General features: G+C 38.9%; 2 protein-coding genes and 5 non-coding genes across 13 annotated transcripts in view; 4 read left to right on the forward strand and 3 right to left on the reverse strand.

Annotated features, from left to right (window-relative positions):
• Positions 1-1804: 1804 nt before the first annotated feature.
• Positions 1805-2943, reverse strand: LOC116651461 (uncharacterized). Of its 5 annotated transcripts, none has more exons than XR_011416751.1 (3): positions 2585-2943; positions 2511-2527; positions 1972-2447 (listed from the first exon to the last, which is right to left on the reverse strand). XR_011416751.1 is itself a non-coding variant. In XM_070209310.1 (2 exons), the coding sequence occupies exons 1-2, from the start codon at positions 2544-2546 to the stop codon at positions 1876-1878; spliced, it is 618 nt and encodes a 205-aa protein (XP_070065411.1). In that variant the 5' UTR covers positions 2547-2943; the 3' UTR covers positions 1805-1875. The 5 variants fall into 5 exon arrangements, 1 of the variants encoding a protein (XP_070065411.1); XR_011416750.1 differs by having other exon boundaries at positions 1972-2457; XR_011416752.1 differs by having other exon boundaries at positions 1972-2260; positions 2332-2527.
• LOC6628390 (U2 spliceosomal RNA) lies at positions 2754-2949 on the reverse strand. The gene has a single exon (XR_049060.2). It is a non-coding gene; the product is annotated as a U2 spliceosomal RNA (small nuclear RNA).
• A 227-nt stretch (positions 2950-3176) lies between these two features.
• On the forward strand, positions 3177-3299 carry LOC6628389 (U5 spliceosomal RNA). Its single transcript, XR_049059.2, has one exon. It is a non-coding gene; the product is annotated as a U5 spliceosomal RNA (small nuclear RNA).
• A 1770-nt stretch (positions 3300-5069) lies between these two features.
• The window catches only part of sick (sickie), a 198760-nt gene continuing 179953 nt past the window's right edge, over positions 5070-23876 (forward strand). The window contains exon 1 of one of the 3 annotated variants that reach the window (XM_032437816.2): positions 5070-5267. In XM_032437816.2, coding sequence (XP_032293707.1) covers positions 5208-5267 — 60 coding nt within the window. In that variant the 5' untranslated portion in view covers positions 5070-5207. Of the gene's footprint in view, positions 5268-15634; positions 15842-23876 lie in introns of those variants that run through there. The other 2 variants (XM_032437817.2, XM_070209235.1) reach the window with 2 other exon arrangements.
• LOC6628388 (U4 spliceosomal RNA) lies at positions 9943-10082 on the forward strand. Its single transcript, XR_049058.2, has one exon. It is a non-coding gene; the product is annotated as a U4 spliceosomal RNA (small nuclear RNA).
• On the reverse strand, positions 11496-11618 carry LOC6628387 (U5 spliceosomal RNA). The gene has a single exon (XR_049057.2). It is a non-coding gene; the product is annotated as a U5 spliceosomal RNA (small nuclear RNA).
• On the forward strand, positions 11846-12041 carry LOC6628386 (U2 spliceosomal RNA). Its single transcript, XR_049056.2, has one exon. It is a non-coding gene; the product is annotated as a U2 spliceosomal RNA (small nuclear RNA).

Raw genomic sequence — 23876 nt, forward strand, 5'->3', positions numbered from 1 at the left:
TTAATTAAATACATTTAAAATGCTTAATGTAATCCGATTAGTTTCTATAAATATGCCATGAAAAATAAGCGGATTAGCTTCAACTCGTACAAAGAAATGCAAGTGGCACAAATCCGCTTAGAGCGCATTACAAGTTTATGAATTTTACGGGCTACAAAAATGAATGAATAATAATTAAGTTAAATGAATCAATTAAAATTCGATTAAGGAAGCTACTTACTGGATATATTAATTTAACAAATATTACTTAATTATATTTTTAATTTTCTAATGAATTTTTGGCCATTTAAAAGCATATATTTGTGACATTAGATCTCAATTAATTCTCTTTAGCGCAAATTTTTTGGACCCAAAATACAAAAAAATAAATAAATGTGGAAAAAAAAGGATGTATTTATAGATATTGTATAATTAAGTCATTTATAATTCTGTTTTTTTTTAGAACTGAATCGCCGTAACACACTTCCACAAAGCCTTTTCTCAGGGTCTTGTTTTATTTCGAGTTGATTCCCTTTTCCTTTTGATTTTCAGTATGGTATATTTCCCATAAAGTTTTATGCGCTGCTTCGCTGGCATAAAAGAAATCTGTAGAAAAGCGTCCTATGCGTGTGTTTTGCTTATGCATTTTCCATTGTGCTGCAATAACCCGCAAGTTTTTCTTGTAGTGCAGTTTGTCATAATTTGCAACTGCTGCAGCGCATTGGAGCGACTACCATGTTGCAGCTCTTACCACAACTCGCTCCACACTTGTTCTTATTAACTGCTCAGCCATTTGTAGTATTGGAGTTAATACAGTTTGGGAAACGGGTTGGGAGGGCGATTGCAGGGCAATGGCTTGGCATTTGGAGTGCATGTCCTTGTTGCTTGTTGCTGTTGTCCCTATAGCTGGCGTTCTTGCTGTCCTTTGACTATGTCGCTGCATAATTTATGACTGCTTAGTTGCAGTTGGCTTTTTTGTGCCACCGCCGCCTGCTGCTTGCCACTTGCCACATGCCGCATGCCGCATGGCACTTGCCACTTGCCACTTGCTGGCAGTTGTGCAGTGCACTGCCAAGTGCTGACCTCTCTGAGCGTAGCATGAGACGTCTGTCTCATGCCTCAGTGCGTGACAGGACTACTAAATCAGCTGCAATTCGATGCGATTGATACCCTTTGCATTTGCATAGGTTCAAAAGGACTTTAAGCGCCGCGGGTCAATTGGAAATGGCCCGAAGTGCGGCAGCACTAACTCAATTATTAAACCATTTCATTGGTCAGCCAGACCAGTTGAGATTTACAAGAGATGCCCAATGTCCGATGTCTGATGCCCGCAGTCTACACACACCACCCTTCGCCCACACACACACACACACATTACAAGCAGCTAATAAATTGTAGTCCTTTAGCATATGGAAAGCATAAGGACCTCCCTTGAATACTGCTGCCCACCCGCAGGGCATAAAATGTGTTGCTGTTGTTTTTAGTAGCTGCGGCTCCAGCTCCAGCTCTTGTTCTTATTGTTGTACTTAATTAGTGTTATGGTAGCAGCGGCCACAACTCATCTGAAATTTATTAAAGCTGGCACATTTCAGCGCCGAGCGAATGAAATGCGTCATTAATTTTAACCCAAGCAAACAGCACGATAAAATTGCCATAAGAAAGAAAGGAAATTTGTTACAATTTTCTTTACGATCTTCTCTTATGCAACTATGTATAAAAAGAAAATCGCAAAAATTGTTTAAGATTTTGTAGTAAGTAATGCAATTTAAGCTGATGTGTCTTGTATTTAAGTGCATGAAAATTCTGTTATAAAGAAAAGCTATACTTCAAATCTGATCTTTCTACAAGAGATATATTGTATATATTAAGTATAGTTTTTTCAGACAACTATAACGACTACATTATCATGATTTGCATGGCTAGCCAATCGTGATAGTCTTCGCCCGTTAAGGTGAGATATTGGAAAAAATTATGAAAGTGAAATTCTCGAGATTTTTGAACTGCATTGGCGAATCTATTAAAGAAATAAACAGTAAAATATTCAGCACGGCCTGTGGCGGCCCTCGATCTGCGTATAATTTCACGAGCCTCCGACTCGAAGGTCGTGTAACGTTGAGCGTTGCCTTTCATGAAGCTGGCGTTCATGTTGTCATAGGCGCCTTTTGTGTATAGGTTGAGCTGTTCTGTAACCTGTTGAGATCCGTTTCCCTTTGGCAGCAGATTTCTTACTTGGCTGCTAAACTGCTTTATGCCGTTGTCATCTGTTGGCAGGGTCGCAACTCTGGGTGTCCATTGTTCGATAAAGTCGTTCCATTTAGTTATTTCTTCTTGATTCGCTACCTCACAACTCACAATCAATTGGGCTAGCGAGAGGCAGAAGTTGACGCTATCCTGTCTGATAAGCTTCTTAGTGTTTCGGGCAGAACGGGCCAGTTCTTCTCGGAGATCTTCAGTTGGAGCGGCGGCGCCTACGAGGCTCTGCATGAAGGTCGAGACTTACAGAAACTTCCGAGTCTGGTCTTGATACATACCAAAAGAGCGATACCAACTGCAAGCGAAGAATGCATCTTTAAGAATGCTCACACAATCGACTTAACAACATTACCAATATATATTTTAGGAGGCAATTAATATATACAAATAAAGATCTGCTTTTCTTAGAAACGTTGAAAATTATCGCACATTCAAGCCGGGGGTCAATTTTAGGTCGCATTGTTGTGCAACGTCGTACTTTTGATAACTTTTTAAATATTCTTTTTATTTCATATTTATTATTGAATTGGGCCGAAGTCCCGGCGATACTGCAATGCCGGGCCAACCCGTGACAGAGGTGGAGCAAGCCCCTAGCACTCCGTCTGATTCCAAAAATCAGTTTAACATTTGTTGTTCTCCAATGGAGAAACTATCAGATGTTAAGCTGATAAGAACAGATACTACACTTTGATCTTAGCCATAAGGCCGAGAAGCGATAACTTGCTATCAATAAATACCCAGGCCTCTATGCAGCCACAGCTAAAACCAGTTGCGAATTATAAACTAACTCGTATGAAACCGACAATGCCTACTTAGGGGTAGTGCTGTGCACAATGTTATATATTTTAGGGGTTGTTCGGATGCAACTCTCCTATATAATATAATAATTCGCAACTAGTTTAGGCATTGCTTAAGGTAGAGTCAAGGTGTTTAATTGGGTTAATTCACTCTGGCTTCTCTTCAGTTGTCGAATAAATCTTTCGCCTTTTACTAAAGATTTCCGTGGAGAGGAGCACTCTAATGAGTCTAAATTGAATTTTTCGTGTGCCTGGTGACTTTTGTTGCCGGGCCATTTAAAAATGCATACAATATTGAAGAAGCGTAATCTGTCAGCTATATATATATATATATATTGCAGTATTGCTGGCATATTTACCAAATGTTTTTACTGTGCTTACCTAATGCGTTTGAACTGTATGCACTCGAGATTTTTATATAGGTTTACAATTATATTTCACAGTTTGAGTGTTCGTAATTTTGGCTTGTAAAATGTCGACACATAAAATTTAATAAGCGCTTTAAATTGCGCCGCACTCGATGTCGGCAGCTGTTGCGCGTCGTTTTTAATGGCCTCCTCCTTGGCAGCCTGCGGCTTGCCTTTTATGTGTGTCAACATTTATGACAGCTACAAAAGTCAATTAGCCTTACCAAACACAAAGTCCCCAAATAGGCATTTCCTTTCTCGCTTTAAGCCAGTTTACTGACTTGCTTTACTCCCTCTTTAATTTGTTTTCTCTTTCTATTGCTTGGCGAATGTTGACATGCAAGTCGCATCGCTTGACTTAAACTGTTGTCTAATTAGTTAGTTGAAGCGTCTAACACATGATGATGAATGCCTAAACAGTTGATACGTGCACAGATAATAGTATAGCAATAGGGGGAGGATGGGATGCATGTTAACTATAGCAAAGAGGGGTGAATTGTGGGTGGCATAATAACTGTGGGCTTCTGCAGGAGAGGCATTGATACAGATTTAATTTAATTGATTTATAGGATTCTACTTTACGTGCTGGAAACCTTTTTAATATTTAATTGACGGTTCAAGGTCTGGTTTTCGAATTCAGAATAATGTTAGCCCTGAAAAAGACTGCCTGCAGAACAGTCGAATTATATTGTCTAATCGAAACAAACAAAATGTTCTAAGCGGCTAAACCATTAACTAAGTTTGTACTTTACTATTATAATTTATAATCTTTATGGATTTGGATGAGTTCTCTTCTGTTTCACATTTCATGACGAAATTATAATAGCCTCTACAAGGGTGTAAATAAAATAAATAAAATGTGCTGTTGAAGGCCTCAAATACAATCATGCCCCCTTTGGATTGGGCATTATTTTCGTATACCTGCCGCGGTAAGCATTTTGCTATTTGTATTTTTATGCGAAGTTTTGATAAGTAAATAATAAAGCAAAAGGGCAACGTATTCATTTATATTAGATACGCAATGGCACAGTGCTGGACATTGATATGGATCCAAATGAAATAAAATGTAAATGAAAGGGAGCGAGAAAACCATTTAAGTTAGATATTTGCCAAATGCCAATTGCAATGAATTAAGCTATAAACAAAATGCAGCTAAGCTGCTTAAGATCTGGTCAGAGATGCTTGGAACCTTTTAAGCACTTCTAATCAACTGAATCGCATTGTGCATCAACGCAGTCTGATTTGCCTGGCTGTGGATATTGCTTTTTCTGTGTGTGTATTTGGCTTATAAATTTAGTCAAAGCACGTAGCGTAAAGTTGGCAATAAATCCGGAAAACCCAACCGTCCGTACCAGCCTCCCCCGCTTCCTCTCTCCCACACACACACACACACACATACACGCAAATACGCACAGGACGCCTGCTGTGTTACACGTGGCGTATTAACAATATCGACATGGGTAAACAAGCCCGGGGGATAGCTCTTTGCTGCTGAGGGGGTGAAAGTAATTTACACTTTTTCGACTTGAACTTTTGCTTGAATTCATTTTGATATTTACTTTCTACTCTCTCTCTATCTCTTTCCCGTTTTCAGTCAAATTAAACCATTCGCTGTGAGGGCAACAAAAATTAACACAAATGTATCATAAAGTGACATATCTCGATGCAGAGCAAGTGCTACCCCAAAGACAGAGACAGAGCCTTGAGCAACCCCAAGGACAAGGACACGTGTTAAACATCCTTATCCATAGTCATTATCAGTGAGGCCAGTATGCCGAACCTTCATCATGTTGACTACAATCGGAAATATTCCGCCACGGAAACGATACAGGTAAGTGATTGCCCGCCAGCCAATACCCTAACCTCTTCAAGTGGCCCCATTTAAAATTCAACTTGAGTGCGGTAATTAAAAATAAGACATTTATTTACGAGCTCTGCCCCTGTGGCACGCGACCCCAACTGGCCGTACCCCTGCATTACCCCCAATACCTGCCCCAACTTGCGTCCATTTGTCGATTTTTCACACCCGCGGACAAGGGTTCATTCTTGCTATCTCTTTCTAACTCTGGATGCCGTCTTGATTGATGCGCACGTTTTGTTGTCTGAGCAGCTCAACAAATTAATTGAAGAGTTTTGTTTTTGGGCCGTTTTTTTTTCTGTTTTCTTTTTGGGCTGGCTGCCTCTGCCTCTGCACACCCTTTTGCCCACTAATTGCTGTCATAAATTTGAACTCTAGTTCGAAATAAACATTCTTGAGGCCGTATACGTCTACGGTGTTTGGATTAATAGCTTAATGGGGTGTATTAGACGTGTGAAAAGTTATGTAACTGGTTAAAGAGGGGGAAAAGTGCACAAAGGGAGAGAAATTATATGTAAATGTGTAATGTATTCATTAAAATGGTGCAATGGGGATTTATGTTTTATATAGATATATCTGAAGCGATAGGTATATACGATTTTTGCATTTTATGAATAATAAATACTATTGGTAGTTTCTTGTTATAAGCGTTCAGTTCTTAAGATTTCGCCTTTGATTGATTGCTTGAGTTGACTTGAAAACGTTATTCATAAGAACTAAATTTTTAACCATGATATTCCGATCTCATATTATAGTCTTTACCTTATACTTGCCTGCCCGGGACTTATTGCATAGATTCAGTTGCTGCTGAAATATATATAGATATATATATAAATATAAACTAGATGGAATGATGTGCCGATCTTATCTGACAGCTTTTACTATAAGTACTGGGACTTGTTGCATAGAATCAGTTGCTGCTGTAGAGTATATACATATCTGTACATATCTATCTTTAATCTATATATTGCTTTATATATCTTATATCTTGTCAATTATTTTATATAGAATCGTATCCGTCACATGTTTGCTTAAATGAGATTTGAATTAGCTTAGAGACTTATCGTTAAGTAATTGCATCCAAGTCGAACAATTAAATGTTGCTGAGGCAGTCAGTCTTCAATTAATTACAAAATTTGTAGAGAAATAAAAATAAAATAAATAAATAAAAATGATCAGCATTTTGATCAGAGTTGAATGATTGAGTCAAGTTTTTTCAAATTTTCTTTTTTGAAATACATTTATATATTTCAAAAATAAATATTTCAAAAACAAACTAAGCAATTCCACGGCCTATGACTAGGTTGGGACTTTATATTATAAAGTATCCAAAATCGTGCCGTACCTACGAGTTAATCATTTTTCTTCACTTGCCTAAATGGTTCGCTTTCTTTAAGAGACCTATCAACCTATCAGCATTATGCATTGCAGGGCATTTGCGAGTCGTTTTGCTTAAGCTGGCTGCTGTTATCTCAGCTTTTGGCGTTCCCACGTCCGTTTTGCTTTGTTGTTGTTGTGGTTGTTGTTGTTGCACTTTTAATCACAAAAACAACAAAAAAGCGTCGGCAAAGTTTGCCGTTGGTCGTGCTTTGTTTTTGCTTTCTGTTGCATACAAAACGGCGCTTCCGCATGCCGTCACATGGCCGGAGTCGAGCCCCAGAATTGTGTGTGTTGTCTCTATATATACAAACATACATAGATACACACACATACTTATATGTATATATATATATATGTATGTGGGTCTGGGTCTGGAACTTGATTAAGTAGTTTCCGCGTGTTTTTATTTGCACAATAAAAGCATAAAATTGTTGCCCGTTTATTAAAGCCGGGCAAAAAGTGGCAGAGCAAAAAGTGTGAAGTGGTCGCTTTTTCCACTGGCGCTCGGCTTTTTGGCAGACAAGGACCAACGGGCGAAATGCTAGACATGCTGTTTGCTATTTAAGCCGCTATTTTTATGGCTTTTGCCGGAATGATGGCGTTATGACTCTATTGTGACACGGCGCCGACGTGCCACAGTTAAAAGTCCATTTGTATTTCGGCATACAACCAAAAAAAAAAAAAGCAAGAACGAATGGCCCGAGACTAGCGTAAACATCATCATGAGCGAAGCTCTTGCCAGACTTTAAACTTTCACAAGGAATTATATATATTGATTGCGGCTTTAACTAAATGAATTTTGATTTAAATTTGATTTATTTTCTCATAATGTCGATAGTCTAATAAGGCAAAATTTAATTAAAGGTTGAAGATTTTCTAGCTCCATACGGGATATTCTAGGCCTTCAAATTGTCTTACTTTGAATTGAGATAAATGCAGACTATCAGATATTTCAAGGTTTGGCTTTTTAGAATAATTCTGCAAATGTAGTCGAAATTGATTTTTTATTTATTTGTTAAAAATATATAAATAAATGGCACTTAATCGTTATCATATTGTTAACTGTTTTCTAATGTTCAGTTTTGTCTGTCTTAGCTCAGGGGGCGGCATAGGGAGGGGTCATCTCATTTTATATATATTTGTATATATTACTGCCATATGGCGCCTCCAGACGCAGGCCATTAAAAATGATTACAAAATGCCGCTACACATTTCCCGGTAAGTGCCTCAAGCAACAAGAATGTTTGCCCCAAGCACCGCCCCACAGCTCCCCCACAAATTTCACTTTTCGCCGCATATGCTGCCCGTAACCTTCCTTTTTTTTGGCAACAACAAAAACTTTTTCTCTCCTTGTTTTTTTTTTTGCAAAACAAACAACATAAATATGGATTTCTCATTAAAATGCCAAAGTTATGCCGAGGAGCCGACGTTGCCGGCATGTCGAGATTGCCGGGTCCGCCTGATGGAAGCAGCGCATGCGCTGTCTCCGTGTTTTTCTCCCACACTCGCTCTCTCTCTCTCTCTCTCTCTCTTAGCGCTCTCTCAATGTCAATGTCGCGGCATTGCGCTCTCTTGTTTTGTGCTCTCTGCTTTGTTGGTGGCAAGTCACGTGCTGCCATTGACGGAATTTCATTGCCTGTTTGCCGGCTTAGTTGTATTTGCACACCCCCTGCTTACCCCTACTGAGCCCCTCCCCCCTTCTGCTCTCTTCGATCATGCTTTGTTCGCGCTTAACACTCCGGCACGACAATGTGCGGCATTTGTCATGAAACGGATTTCCGGTATTCCGAATGTCGCAACTTCGCTGTCTTTGTGCTGTGCGCCTTCTGCTGTAGGGGATGCGTTAGGGGCTTGAGAGGAATGTTCGTACCCTATTGAATAATGGATAAGAAAGAGTAGATGGCAGCTGTGCAAATGTAGGCAATAGCTTGAAGGAGGCATAGCTAGCTAATAAAATATATATATACGTTCTTGATCAGAATGACAATCTGATTTCAATATAAATAAATGCTTTAACCAAAACTGAGAAAAATATACACTTTTTTTTTTATATAAACATACATTTTTGTTTAATTTTCAACCGCCGAAATTTACATTCCCATCGATCAATAAACACAAAGGTTATTTGAGAATTAATTTGCTTTAAAGTAAAGTCAGAAAAGGAAGCAACTAAATATTCTTATATAAAGAAACAAAGTATGCCTGTTAAGCCAGGGTACAGGGACGGGGTATCTACCAGCCGGATACTTTCCATTAAAGCACTCTTATATCTTCTTGTTGCCTTCCCTGGCTTTGACACTCTTGACTTTGGGGCCGTGCGCTCGGGCACTTGGCCTCGGCCTGCAACAACTTGTTCAATCTTTTATGACAAAGGCTCGGGTCAAAAAAAAAAAAGAAGTTTGTTGTTGTTTTTTATTTCTGCCCCGCCGCAAAAGTGGCTATTTAGCATTTTAGAGTAGGCGAACCGCCGTCGCCGCCGCCGACCCCTTGGCCCTTATTTACGTTTTGGCAGCCATTTTACTTGGTGCATGAATTTTTCATTAATTTCATTAGATTGTTTAAGCGTGGGGAATTTTAATCAACGCTGCTTCGCCTGGGCCCAAAATTTGTATAATAAATATGCAACGAAATTTGACAATGATAATAGTTAATGAGATGTCTAAACGAGGAGGAGGTGAGGAGGACAGGAGCGGCTGTTTTACAAGCCGTGTGGGGATGAAAACTATCCGAAGTTGACTGGAGCTAAATTGCTTTGTAGCCCAAATGGCTGACAATGCGACACTTTGGCGGCAGTTTGAAAGCGTTTTCAGTTAATAGACTGGCAAATGGGGAGGATAATCGAGAAATTATGTAGGCTAGCTAAAATGCTTAGGGGGCAGCATATTTGGGGGCGTACTGCTATTAAATAACTAATAGTTTAATGGGTACTCTTAAGATATGTATAATAAAATCTGCTTGGAATTGCTGAGCATCACTTTTGGGTAATTTATCTAATTATGTGCAGCTGTTTATGAATGTAATGAACATGTCCTTATTTATATGATATATACTTAATTCATTCAGATTAATTATTCTTATTATTAAAGTGTATTTATCTGCCTCAATAGCCCTTTCCCTGAAGCCTTAAGCCTTCTCAATCCACATGGAAACTCTGTAGCTCAAAAGTATGCTTTAATTTGTGAACTTATTCGCACACAATTTACTTGTAATTCACAACCGGTTCAAGTAGTCGCTGTATGGAAACACTTTGGCCTGGCTGAATGTAGTTATCTTTGCGCAGAGGCGATATCGTAACCAATGAAGTTCTACTGAGGTGCGATTATTGCTAGTTGAAAACTTTAACCAATACCCCGCCATGGGGACGTGAAATACCGTCCACTACGGCAATTTTTGGAAGCCCGAGAGGGCTCATACATGAATAAATTAAAATAAACAAAAGATTAAGAAGCTAATATTTAGACGTACTTACTTTGTTGTTGACAAGCATATGATATGGAAGAAATGTTGTCGAGCAGAGCTTTTCTTGGACAAATTATTTTAGTAGGAACCATTGAACAGTTGGAGGATAGTCCCGGCAAACCGACTCACAACCTCCCAACCTTGCCAACCTGACCGAGAAATTACGGCCGCAATTTATGTTTATGTGACTCGAAAGTTTTGCGGCCGTCGGATTTTTATAGTTCAAGTTCGACGTTTCAGTTTGGGCAAAAAAACAAAAAACCAAAAAAAAGTTTGGCTCGCATGTAAATTTACGTACTGTTAGTTTAGCTGGGAAAACTTGAGCCTTTTTATGGGCTCAAGCCCAGAAAGAGCGCAAAACAAGAGAATAGACAAAAACAAAAACCTCTAAAAGTTCTGCAAGCTGTCTTGACCGACTAGGCTATACCCTCTTCGCATTCAAGCTTCTTCCCTTCTCTCTGCTCTATACAAAATTAATACCTTTTTAGCTCGTGTGCTCTCATAAATATTTCATTTGTCTACATACCAAACATTAGTTAATGTATAAGTCTTCCGCTGTCTGTTACATCTATTGCCTCCAAACCATGATACCCGTTCCTATCCATTTAAATTGGGTACAGGATATTGCCAAAGGAAAAAAAGGTAAAGCCATTGAGATTTGTCTTTATATTTTTGCCTGTCTGTTTGGCAGCCAGGCGCAACGTTGGTCAAACTTGACTGGGCTTTATGAACTGGGCCGAATGTAATTCGAGCCCTGACCCCTGAACTGCTGTCCCCTAAGCGCCGGCGGAGACATAATTCATTTTTTATGCCAAGGTCTATTTTGCATGTCGGTCGCGTAGCGCGTGTCGCACTGATTTGGTTCCTTGAATATCCTGCGGGATTCGTGAATCTAATTTATGCGTTATTTATGCAACAATATTGATGAAGATGCACAGCAAAAGAGACAAAATTGCTAAAAGCGCAGAGAAAACCATAAAAATAATTCAATTAAAATGAATAGATAAAAGCAATTGACTTTGAATTTAAGGTATAAGATAAGACGACTTGGGGGGCTGTTCCACAAATCCTTTTAAGGATTATAAAAGTCTTTTGCTAATTTTAAAAATGTTATTTTCAACACCTAATGCAAAATCTTAGATTTTATGAATTTTAAATTCCTTCTTAAACTCCATCGGCTTTATTTTGGCAGTTTGCGAAAATTTTCGATACTCAAGATGTTTATTAAAAATATTTTAAAGCGCCTGGTGTTGAATTACTTTGCTCTCCACACACGACTTAATATAAATCTAAATAATTTCAGATGTACAAATTATAAAAAAAATATTTTTTATTTTTATTGTTATTTATTGTCAATTGGCCCGGCAACAAAAGTCACCAGGCACACGAAAAATTCAATTTAGACTCATTAGAGTGCTCCTCTCCACGGAAATCTTTAGTAAAAGGCGAAAGATTTATTCGACAACTGAAGAGAAGCCAGAGTGAATTATCCCAATTAAACACCTTGACTCTACCTTAAGCAATGCCTAAACTAGTTGCGAATTATTATATTATATAGGAGAGTTGCATCCGAAGAACCCCTAAAATATACAACACTGTGCACAGCACTACCCCTAAGTAGGCATTGTCGGTTTCATACAAGTTAGTTTATAATTCGCAACTGGTTTTAGCTGTGGCTGCATAGAGGCCTGGGTATTTATTGATAGCAAGTTATCGCTTCTCGGCCTTATGGCTAAGATCAAAGTGTAGTATCTGTTCTTATCAGCTTAACATCTGATAGTTTCTCCATTGGAGAACAACAAATGTTAAACTGATTTTTGGAATCAGACGGAGTGCTAGGGGCTTGCTCCACCTCTGTCACGGGTTGGCCCGGCATTGCAGTATCGCCGGGACTTCGGCCCAATTGAATAATACATTTAACTTTTATTGAAGTTTAACTTGAGAACTTGTTTAGCGGCCCTCGCACTGAGGTAGAGTTTGAATTTAAATAGTTTGGCGATTTGGATTGTTTTGTGTCCTGAGAGGAGCCGCATTTGGGCGTGAAAGGCAATTCCAGTGGCAGGAACGACACGACATGCAAATGCGAGGGGCAACGGAGCTGCAAAGGATGCCACTGACAAGGATAAGGACATGGCAGCTGCTGACATTGCAACTGTGTCCTTCGTGTCCTGCTGGCGCTCTATGCTCTTAAAGTTGCTTGCAAATTGTTTTGCCGTCGTCGTCTTCGCCAAGTCGTTTGGAAAATTGAAATGATTAATTGTTTGGGCAAACTCAGCTGTGCTGGCACTTGAAAAAGAAATCAACTCCTGCACTTGAAGCAGGAATCAAGTTGTCCTGGATTGATGGCCCGCAGCTCAAAGTTTGAAAATCAAAACACTTTTTATTGACAGCTCCGTATTTGTCGCGCCAATCGCAACTGATTTTCTTTGTGTGTGTGTGTTGTGTGTGTGTCGGCCAATTTGACAAGCACGCGACAGTTATTTGTCAGTTGTTGAAATGGCGGGGTGAAGTGGGTTCGCTGGGATTAAAGTGAGTTATGTGCAGCAGATGGGCAAAGGGAACCTTTAGTGTTGCTAAAAATGTTCTATTTCTAGACTAGATTATTATTTTTTAGATAGTAGAACGATAAAATAACTCCATTTAATTTATTTTGACTTTTATGGACATATTTATTAACCTTAGTTTACATTGAGAAAAACATGTAAAGTTTGCGCCATCTATTGGTTAAACAAGCAAGCACTATGTAGTTCCTTTTCTGGTTAGTGTCTTAACTAATGGCAAGTTAATGTGTGTCTTAGCTAAGCGTCCACGAGGAAATATTTTGTATGAGTTCCCACCAAAATCGTCTGATAAAGGATTTTGTGTCATGTGTCTTTACTAAAATAGACTAGGGATGAATTTATTCTATGTATCCTTACCAAAATCGTCTGACAAAGGATATTTTATTATGTGTCCTTGCTAAAATGGCATAATTTCGCAAAATGGTAGTCGCTTGTTGTATATAATGGGAAATCTACTCCGAAAGTAACTTGGCTAACAATTGGGTAAATATGTCAGACACATTACCAATGTCCACAGGATAACCAATATTAATAAGGGTTTAGAATTGATAATTTGTTTTGAAAGGCAAAGAACATTTTTAAAGGTTCCTAACTGTGATGATTGGGCTATATTGAAAAAGAATTTGTGTGTTTAAATATGTGCCCATAACGTTAAATTTAACAAACTAGACAGGACACTTTCAAGGGTTTCTGTCTATGATGGTTGGGATATACGGAACAAATTCCCAATTTAATGGGTACAACTTTTTGTTATGCCAATATATAGCTGGGATAAATTGAGATTTTTGTGGGTTCTAAAAATATACTGTTTGATTTAGTTATAGTCCTTCTTCCGATAATTTGATTATCGATTGTGAAATACCCTGTAACCATGCTGTTGCCAGAATCAGAAATGCTAATACAAGCGAATATATCTCGATCAGCTCGGCTGTTAGCTGCTGAAAGATATTCTGTATAGGGTCCTAGATGGCTCCTGTTGCCTTTCAGTTTTCTGAGCAATAAAAAGGTGTAAGGATTATTGTGGCTTTTCGATTTATACGCGTATGCAGGAACCCACATCTAACAGAAGCGTATATTTCATGTTCGTGATCTTTTACGCACTCTGCTATTTCGCTTTCTTTTTTTAATATTCTTAATTTTATTTCTGTTCCCAATTAAAAACCCAATAAAAGAAAGACTATTGAATATTATAAAAGGCCAACGAAAGTTATTTTTGTTTTTCATATCTTCCAAAATCATCCTGTTCTGCCTTAATTCGACATCTTCCCTTTAGGCTTCCTGCTGTTTCGTATATCTTTTGTCATTTGTTTTCGAAACCTTTACCTCGCCCAAGTTTAAATTTAAAGTTTTGTTTTAATTGCGAAGGGCGTAAAAAACGTAACTCAAAGAATTTATAAACAATATTATCTGAGAAGAGTGTCCCAACTGTCTGTTTAGTTATTTTTCTACCCTGCAACCCTTCGTCCCCTGCCGCACCACGCCCGCTACCCTATTTGTTCACGTGTCTTTTGTATTGTTTTTCTAAATATATACATATATTTTTTTTTTTTGCCAAGTGCTGCGTTTTGGATCTTTTTTCTATCTTTGTTTTGCATAAATTTTCACTTGGTTTTTATCAAGCGCTGTCGGGAGGCCTTTCAAGAGTGTGTGTGTGTGTGTGTGTGTGTGTGTGCGTTAGCTTTTGTGTGGGTGTGCATATGCAAGTGTGTGTGTGTGTGTGTGTATTGTGCCTTAATTTTCAGTTCAGGTTTTTGTTCTTGCCCTGCCTGAGATTGTTCTATTGAGATAATATTTTTGTTTCGCCGTTTTTTAATCCTTTAGTCAACGGCTGGCGACAACCCTTGCCGACAATTTGGCCACCTCGCAACCCTTGCCATCTCCCCGCTCTCAGTTCTTGTGCTCTGTGGACCTGGTTGACTGCATGCACGCGACATTTTATAGTTATTGCCGAAATTCCCTTGATGGTTTTAACCATTTTCTATGCCATTTACATTTTATTTTGTTGCATGTGTCGCATCGCATGGAAATTGCGGCTCTATTGTTTTATAGCCGCAGCGCGCAGCTCTTCCAGTCAGGGTTTTATCAATACAGCGAACATGATGCATGGCCAAAGAAGTTTCATTCATAAAAAACGTTAGACAAACAAATGCGAGAATCTGAGAACGCTTGATGTCGCCTGACGACAGGTTAAATAGGTTGTTGTGGGTAGGCGACCCTCTTTTTTATCTTAAGTTAAGCCTTAATAATATTTTATTTTCAGTCAAAAAGCTAGTCTGAGTCAGAAGTAACAGTTCAGACTGTTTCAACCCAATATTTAAGTACTTCATTTAATTTTCACAAGTTTATTAACGACTTTAATGTAAATCTTTAGAGAAATATTTCAATGACGCGGAAATAAACGGCTCTATTTGAAAATTAGTGTGTCTAATTTTCATAGAAAATTTTTGAAAATTATTTTTAGAATTTCGAATTTTCTGTTAATATTGACACTTTTAAAAATTAAAAAAATATCAAAAAAAAATATTTTGGAATATTTGAATTATTCTATTCAAATTATATTTCAAATGGAAAAATTCCTTCACGTTATTTGAGGACTTTTCAACAGAGGGGAATTAAATATCCTTGTTTGCACCCCTGTCCGATAGTGACGTCGTTTGCCAACGCCAACCTGTTAGAACCCAAAGGTGTCAACGAGTGTTTGTTTTGTTGGGGAAACTACCCCTTGGGAAATGTCCTTTTGTCTGGGATATTTTGTAAGGACAACCCTCTGCTGGCTGGTGCATTGAACCAAGCCGGCAAAACGAAGGCTAAGGTCAATTGCAGTTGTTGGCTTCCAGTGAGCGACAAAATGTCCTTGCCCGAAAAGGGAAATTTCATAAATGCCGCTGTTGAATGTTTCGCTGCTGCGTGTCCTTTTTCAGTGCTCGTTGGGCAACCAAGGCGCGCGGTTCATATTCGCAGCGCAGCGTCTATCGAAACTTGAACGCCAATAATTTGTGCGCGTAATTTGTTTTTTGTTGACGTCCTGTTTTCGGCGATCGGGGCCGGCAAATGGAACATTCTTTAACAACTGTGGATTAACATAAAGAATGTTTCGTTGCTGTGGCGAAAAAAAAACAAACAAAAAAACCAAACCAAAAACGTGAAGTAATGAAATGGTGAAATTTCTAGTTATTTAAGCAGCTAATTTGCAATGCATAAGCCGCTAACTGGGCTGGCCGAAACCAAATGGCCAGCGCTTTATGCATAAGAAATTAGCTGACTGCGTGAAGCCAACAACAATGTGACAAAGTGTGTGGCAACAAAAAACGATGTGAAAATGTGCAAATATGAAAAAAAAAAAAAACAAGTATAAAAGTAAAATCCAAACACAAATAATAAATGCCAGAGGACACACAAACGGGACTCACACACATGAGCCAACGGCAACGGCAGCGAGGCGAAAATAATCATAACCAGCGTAGACATTACAAATGTCTGCATGTCTTTTGCTCTGTGCATGTGTGTGTGTGTGTGGCACCGACTTCCGTTTCCTGTTTTAATGTTTACGTTTTGCGGCTGGCGGCTTCCGTTTGCCAGCCGAATGTCGTCGGTGTCCTGTTGCCATCCTGTTCTCTGTGGATTTTTGAGCTAATGTACTGGCATTTTAGGCGCAACGAAATAATAGATAATAAAATGTAATGTCCTCCTCTTGGCTTAGCCAACGCACATACGCCTTAGGCTTTCGGTCTTTGGTCTTAAGCACCTCTCCCTACCCTCTCACTTTCCCTTCACTCTACCTCTCTCTTTCTCTCTTGCTGCTTAACGTCCTTTAGTCGTTCGTTTGGTGCGTGCCGCACGTCGATTATTGCGCTTTTCGCTCGTTGACGGTAATAAAAATCAGTCGGAAATCTTTCAGCGCCTAAATGTAGGCAACAACAAGCCAGCCCCTGCCCTGAATTAGATTAGATGATGTGCCATAATGAAGCTGTGCCGGAAAGAAACATACGAGTAACATATAAAAACAAGGGGGACAGCATATAGAAAAAGTGTGATGGGGGGAGGGGGCTTAAAAGGGACTACGTACATTTGGCGTTGTCTGCGTGGGCTACAACATGTGTGTTAAGGAAAGCATTATTAAATGGAAATAATAAATCGTGATTCTTATTAAAAAAAATTATAGCAAAGTATACAAAACTTAGACAGAAGAAACAATACTTAAATTTAATTATTAGATATTTTTGAGGAATTTTAATTTTAATTTAATTATAATTTTTCTATTTATATTTTTACTTCTTAAGATTATTTATGTGAAATAAGACGCGTTTTTGTATATTTTCAATTTGCGAAAATGTTTAAAATTTTGTATTGCCCTTAAACAAAATAATTATTTGTTAAATCAAATTCTCTGGGTATTTTGATTTCAGTAAGATAGAGTATATACTTCATTTGTACTCCAATTTGTATCTGCACGTCTACCTGAAGCGCAATCAAGTCTCTCTCCAAGCATTATATAAAATACATATGTGTAATATTAATTAGGTGGCTACACAATACGTTCTTAGAACACGAAACGAAAGATCCTTCAGTGCGCCCACTCATCAAATTCATGTTGGGCGGCGGGGCAGCTGCCTACTTATTATGCGTCAAGTGTTGTTCCAGAGAGGTGCACAAGCTGAAACTCAAACACGAAACGTGCCGCCTAATTTTTGGCGAAAAAAAAGAGAGAAGAAAACTTTCGCTACGTGTCCAAAAAGATTACAGAAACTTAAAGTGCACCGTGACAATGTGCTTTGCGAATTACTTCAAGCATAAATCAATTGCTCGAGACTTTATGAAATGTCTTGCAATTCAATTTTCCACTCGTAACAATTAAAGCCCCAGCTTTTTCCATGCTGCATGCGTGTCTTTGGCTTTGTCTTCACTTCCGGCGCAACCGGAAGTACTCAAGCAAAAGAACGCAAAAAAGCTGTAAGGGAAAAAAAGACAAACAAATCCAAAATAAACAAACGTCTGCTACGGTCTCCAGCCCACCCAAAAAAAAAAAAGCTGTGTGTTATAAAAAAAAAAAAGGAGAAATGCTTACGAAGCGGAAATTAAGACCCACTCCAGCAGCGCGTGAGCGCCCAAACAAAGCTGCCAAGTTCGTAAACAAACACATGTCTAACCCCCGCAATTCCTGTCTTGCCCTCTACCCATCCCGCCTGAGTGCGTGTGTGTGTGTGTGTGTGTGTAAACAAGCCCAAACATATCACATTTTAATCCGATGTAGTGGAAAATTGCGCAAGAAAATGCTACACATTGAGGGAAAATTGTATTGTTTCCCAAATGAAAAAGAAAAAATTTGACGCTACTCGCTGTGGATTGATTATGTGCCATTTTTTTGTTCGCTGTTAAGTTAAAATAGCGATTGTTTAATTAAAAAGTTCCATACCCATAATGTCGCACAGCTGTGAGAGCTTCTGTTCTTTCACCTGACAAATCCTTACAAATGTCCTTCGCGTTAAATTTAATAGTCCATGAGATTGTGCTGAATTATGAGCTCAACACGTGACCATATGGCTGCTGCTATCGCCGCTCCTCCACTCTCCCCTAGCTCCACACTACCCTACAAATTATGAAGGCGAATCGCCTGTGAATGACTAGAAAATTGCCTTTTGTCTAGGCCAAGACATTGTCCAGGAGCGTAGGCACTTTCTACTTTTAAATTAGTGTAAATTTTATGCGTCGCGCCTATAAATATGCAAAGGTTTCTCTCTGTTTGCCTTTGGAATTGGTTGGGCCTGGGCGCACTGCCATTTCATTAATGAAGAAACAAGTGTAGCGCGTGTTCAGCTACTTTAAATGTTGTTATTAATAAGTATTATTGTTGCCGCTGAGCTACACAATTGCGGCATATGCATTTGTTCAGCTACTTGGCGCAGAAAAATATAAAGAAAATGAAATGAGCCTTTGATATGAGTCGTACGTAATTAGAAATGAGAATTAAATTACTTAAAATAATTTTTGTTTGTTAATATGAGTCTTTTTTGTTATATGCTCTATAAAGTCAATGTGAACTCTTAGGTTTTTACATTATTTATATTATTTTGTCATGTTGCCTTTTTTAATACCCTTGTAGAGAATAAAAAATAATATTGTCATGAAAATAAATCTCCGACTGCATTAGGTATATATATTTTTGATCAGCATTAACAGCCGATGTAGATCTACTTAGAAAACCGTTTAACAAATGTCTGCAAGGGTATTAAATCTTCGGCGTGCCAAAACTGTCTCGAAATTCTCGTTTTGTTAAATTTGTTTTCAAAATGCTTTGACTCCAGCCATAATTATAATTTAAGAAATTTCAGAATTCTGTATTTAAAAACTTTGTTTTGCCAATTGAGCTATCTAAAACGTGTAACAAACCTGTTTTGTATACCTTTAGTTATTTTCTCGAGAGAGATTTTAATTTATTAAAAGCTCTAGATTTCGTTTTTATCTACGGTGAATGCTTGGCAAATACACAACTCTCTGCTTTGGATATTATTCCAACTGTAGTTAAGTCCATTCACAGATTTCAGCTAGGATCTAACATATTGCGCAGCGCATCCTTGGCAAACTAATTTCCATATTTCCTTCTTTCCTGCTGCTGGTCTGGAGAGCCGCCTCCGCCCATAAATTGTCTATAGCTGTCATACTTTTAGGCATTTAATAAATTTTATGACTCTGAATGCTTCTTCTTGTTGCTTTACGTTTTTATTTTTTCACTGCCTTTCGTTTTGCCTTCGTTTTTAATAACATTCGTTTCTTGTCCTCGACGCTGTCCGCCTGGGGCTATGCTCTTCTCTTTTTTGGTGTGTGTTTTTTTTTGTTTTTACCTACCCCCTCCACAGCGAATTGCAAATGTGGGTATTTATGCGCTCGTTGCGCTACAAGTTTGTCCTGTGGTCGTTCCCCTTGCTCCATCTCCCCTCCTCTAAATCGACTCATTTTGGCGCTCGCCCTACCGGGAGCATGCAACAATCTTTTATACGAGTTTATTATGTATACTTTTTCTTTTGCTTAAAACATACAATTTCCTCAAGCGATTTCCGTTTGCACTGATGAGTCTTATTAAATTCGAGCAGCCCCCATATTATCCTCCTAGGGGTGACAGCAAACACACGCCCCAGCCGCACACAAAAAAAATTGTCTGCCCGGATTTGGTCGTTAACTAACTAAAATACGGCGCCTGCTTGCAAATTGCGCTTTAATTGAATTGCACATAGATTTTATTTTAGACACTAGACGCTTTTCCGCTTGCAGACAAATTTTCACATAAAAACAAAAATAGAGGGAAACCCCATAAAGTTTTGCTAGATGCCACAAATTTGATGCCTCTCTCGCTCCAAAAACTCGCGGCATAACTCAAAAGTCTTTAGAAGTGTTTGAAACTGTCATACGCACGTAGTTTTTTCTTGCACTCAATCTGTCCACCACTCGGTCTCCCCCCTCTCTCTCTATCTCTCTCTCCCCCCTTTCTCTGTCTCGCTCTCTATGGCTCACACTCTTAGCATTTCGGCGACTACAACAACAAGCATTGCCACTTTATTATACACTATAGCTTTAAGAGCGAGTACACTAACTTTCTCATCAGATTTGTTTGGCTTTAGCTGACCGCGATAAAGTGAGCCAGTTATTCAGGCAATTGGAGAATGAAGCTCTTATTTTTTATTATACGAAAGTGGAACTTAAATCATGCAAGATATGATAATATAATACTATTATATACTATTATTATTAAATAAATACTTCTCGATGATGTATATATTCTTTATTCTCAGAGTAGTGAAGTTTCGGTTTCGAACTTTAGGCCTAGTTTATGTTTATGTAGGCAGCTAGGGCCAAGCAAGAGCTGTGTGGATATTTATATTATTATCTTACACTAATGATAGTAAGAGTAAAACATTTATCTATAAGAAATATTTTAAAAAACATGAATTGGAAAATAGAATGAAAGGATTTATGATACAGTTCCGTACCTATTTTTGCTGTAATCCCATTTTTGGGTCGTTTAGTGTATTCAGGTATTTTTAATAGCTCTTGTAACTCTCAGTTGGTGCGTCTTGTTTGACTACCATTTCGTAGCGGCATTGAGTGCTAATAAGTAAGCTGAATAAAGAAAGAACTAACTGAAATGAGAGTAAAGAACTAACGCGTTTTGGCCAGCATCGAATCAAAAGCATTTCTAACCAACTTTGTGGCAAAGTTTGCGCAGGCGGCGCAACGACTGAGATTGAGTGCAAATAAAATGATGTCATGAAGTGGCAGCAGCGGCGAACAGGGGAGCTCTAGCTAAACTCCTTATTGTTGTTGGCCAAAAGGAAGGGGCGGCGGTTGGAGGCGGGCCGCTGCAATGCATGCTCCACTTTATTTCAGCTATCAACTCGTAAAGTTTGCGGTTTGATGGCCGGCTGCAAAAAGGGGGCGGGCGGAGTTACTTAGTGTAGAAAGAGTGTAGTGCCAAAAGGGGCGGGCAGTACACTAACTTTCTCATCAGATTTGTTTGGCTTTAGCTGACCGCGATAAAGTGAGCCAGTTATTCAGGCAATTGGAGAATGAAGCTCTTATTTTTTATTATACGAAAGTGGAACTTAAATCATGCAAGATATGATAATATAATACTATTATATACTATTATTATTAAATAAATACTTCTCGATGATGTATATATTCTTTATTCTCAGAGTAGTGAAGTTTCGGTTTCGAACTTTAGGCCTAGTTTATGTTTATGTAGGCAGCTAGGGCCAAGCAAGAGCTGTGTGGATATTTATATTATTATCTTACACTAATGATAGTAAGAGTAAAACATTTATCTATAAGAAATATTTTAAAAAACATGAATTGGAAAATAGAATGAAAGGATTTATGATACAGTTCCGTACCTATTTTTGCTGTAATCCCATTTTTGGGTCGTTTAGTGTATTCAGGTATTTTTAATAGCTCTTGTAACTCTCAGTTGGTGCGTCTTGTTTGACTACCATTTCGTAGCGGCATTGAGTGCTAATAAGTAAGCTGAATAAAGAAAGAACTAACTGAAATGAGAGTAAAGAACTAACGCGTTTTGGCCAGCATCGAATCAAAAGCATTTCTAACCAACTTTGTGGCAAAGTTTGCGCAGGCGGCGCAACGACTGAGATTGAGTGCAAATAAAATGATGTCATGAAGTGGCAGCAGCGGCGAACAGGGGAGCTCTAGCTAAACTCCTTATTGTTGTTGGCCAAAAGGAAGGGGCGGCGGTTGGAGGCGGGCCGCTGCAATGCATGCTCCACTTTATTTCAGCTATCAACTCGTAAAGTTTGCGGTTTGATGGCCGGCTGCAAAAAGGGGGCGGGCGGAGTTACTTAGTGTAGAAAGAGTGTAGTGCCAAAAGGGGCGGGCAGGTTGGATGGGTGTGGGCGTGGTCTGTGATTTTTCTGCACGAACTCTCAGAAGCCGCAGCCGAGATGCGGCTTTCAAAACTTGAAGCACAGCAATTACAACAACAACAACAACAACAACTGAACAAATCTGGACAAGTATTTTGTCAACTTTACCAGCGGCTGCTTAAGTGCTGCAGGTAGGGACGTTTTCCATTCAAAGGGGAGGGGGCAGCGTGGGGAGAGTGTGTTTAAAGTGTCGCCTATTTCTTTCGCCACAGAAACTGAGAGTTGACCAGAGTGCAGCAGCAGCAACAGCAGCTGCTCGCAATCGGACACAACTTCTAATTAGCTCGAAAAACAAATTCTTTGCCTACTTACCGGTAGCTGCAGTGCCTTTGCCCCGCTCTCCAGGCCGCAGTCCAGCGGCTGCCGCTTTGCAATTCAATTAAAAATTAACATTTTAATTGCAAATAACTTTTATACTTTATGGCACAGTATGCCGCACCAAAAAATAGCTGTGCGAGGGTTGCCTTTTGTATTGTTCTGGGTGTTCGTTCACTTTGACTGCTACTTTTCGAAAATCAAAGCTTTCAGAAGAATCATGAACCGAATCTTAAAACAAAACATAAAAATAAAACCAAATTTCTATCTTCCACCTTCTCAGAAGCTGGAAACCTATACTTCAAGTAAATATTTAAACGCATTCGGCCAGACTTTTGTGCTGTCGAGATTGACAACATTCGAATACATCTGGTCACACTTATTCATTCACATTCTGATTACTCTTCTTACTGCCAAAATGCACAATATAAAAGCGCACCTGGTCACACTTTCTTGCTCCTAAAATGCTGGTCACATGCTTTTGTGGCCAATATCCACAAGACTTAAACTCATCTTCACAATATAAAAGGCAACTCCAGAAAGGAAAAGATCCCTCAATTGGGCCAATCGTAGCTACCTGTGCAGTGCATGCCCCTCGCTATTTTTATGCCCATTTCCATCACATTTTCATTCCCATTTCCCGCTACTTTCAGCCGTTTTTCAGGCCATTTAATTTGATCATGCGCCAACAATTATGCAACTTGTTGGCTCACTGCGTCTACAGCTGAGTACACCAACAGACTGTTGTAGTTGTTCCCTTGGCCGCCTTTTCCATGCTTTATTGTTGTTGTTGGCAATAAAACTTTTTCCATTTGCTTGGCATCAAAATGCCGTTTGTTGCTTCATTGTTGTTGCATACTTTGGTGAGTGTTCGTTCAAGGCGAGGGCCTGCGATAGAGAGAGAGAGAGAGAACGTGTTGCATGCCCCAAGGTGTTGCGGCGTGTGTGAAAATTATATGCCAGCTTGTTGTAGAATTGGTCATTAAGACATCTGGAAATATTCGAGATTCCAATGAATAAAACTAATCTGAGCTTAGCATAGGTTAGGCACAATGCCGAAACTTTGAGCACGAACTGTATTAGGGATTGATTTTGTGTACGTAGAGCTTAAAGCCAGGTGGCATCTGGAACACACCTGCTACATTTGGTTTTATCTGCTTTATCTTGTATATTTTTCAGTCCATTGATTTTCCGCAATTTCCTTGCTGCATTTCCCTCCATCGTTGCTGTTTTATTTACTTGTTAGCGTCATCAGATATGCAACTTTTGACACGCCTTTGAATTGTTATTCCTTTGCCGAACTACTCCCTCTCATACATTTTTATTGTCTTCAATTTCTATAAATTTAGTTTTCCTTATCGACTGCTGTTGCTTTTAAGTGCGTTTTCTTGTCTATGCTGGCTTGTGGCTTTTCTGTGCGCATTGAGTTGCAGTTTAAT

Source organism: Drosophila virilis, chromosome 4, assembly GCF_030788295.1.
Source record: "Drosophila virilis strain 15010-1051.87 chromosome 4, Dvir_AGI_RSII-ME, whole genome shotgun sequence".
Lineage (NCBI taxonomy): Eukaryota > Metazoa > Arthropoda > Insecta > Diptera > Drosophilidae > Drosophila > Drosophila virilis.

Excerpts from the sequence above, each read along its gene's own strand:
- LOC116651461 (XM_070209310.1), bottom strand. The coding sequence starts at position 2,546 with ATGCATTCTTCGCTTGCAGTTGGTATCGCTCTTTTG. Across the intron at positions 2,458-2,510 it reads CAGTTGGTATCGCTCTTTTG|AGCCTCGTAGGCGCCGCCGC; the intron begins GTATGTATCAAG and ends ACCTTCATGCAG.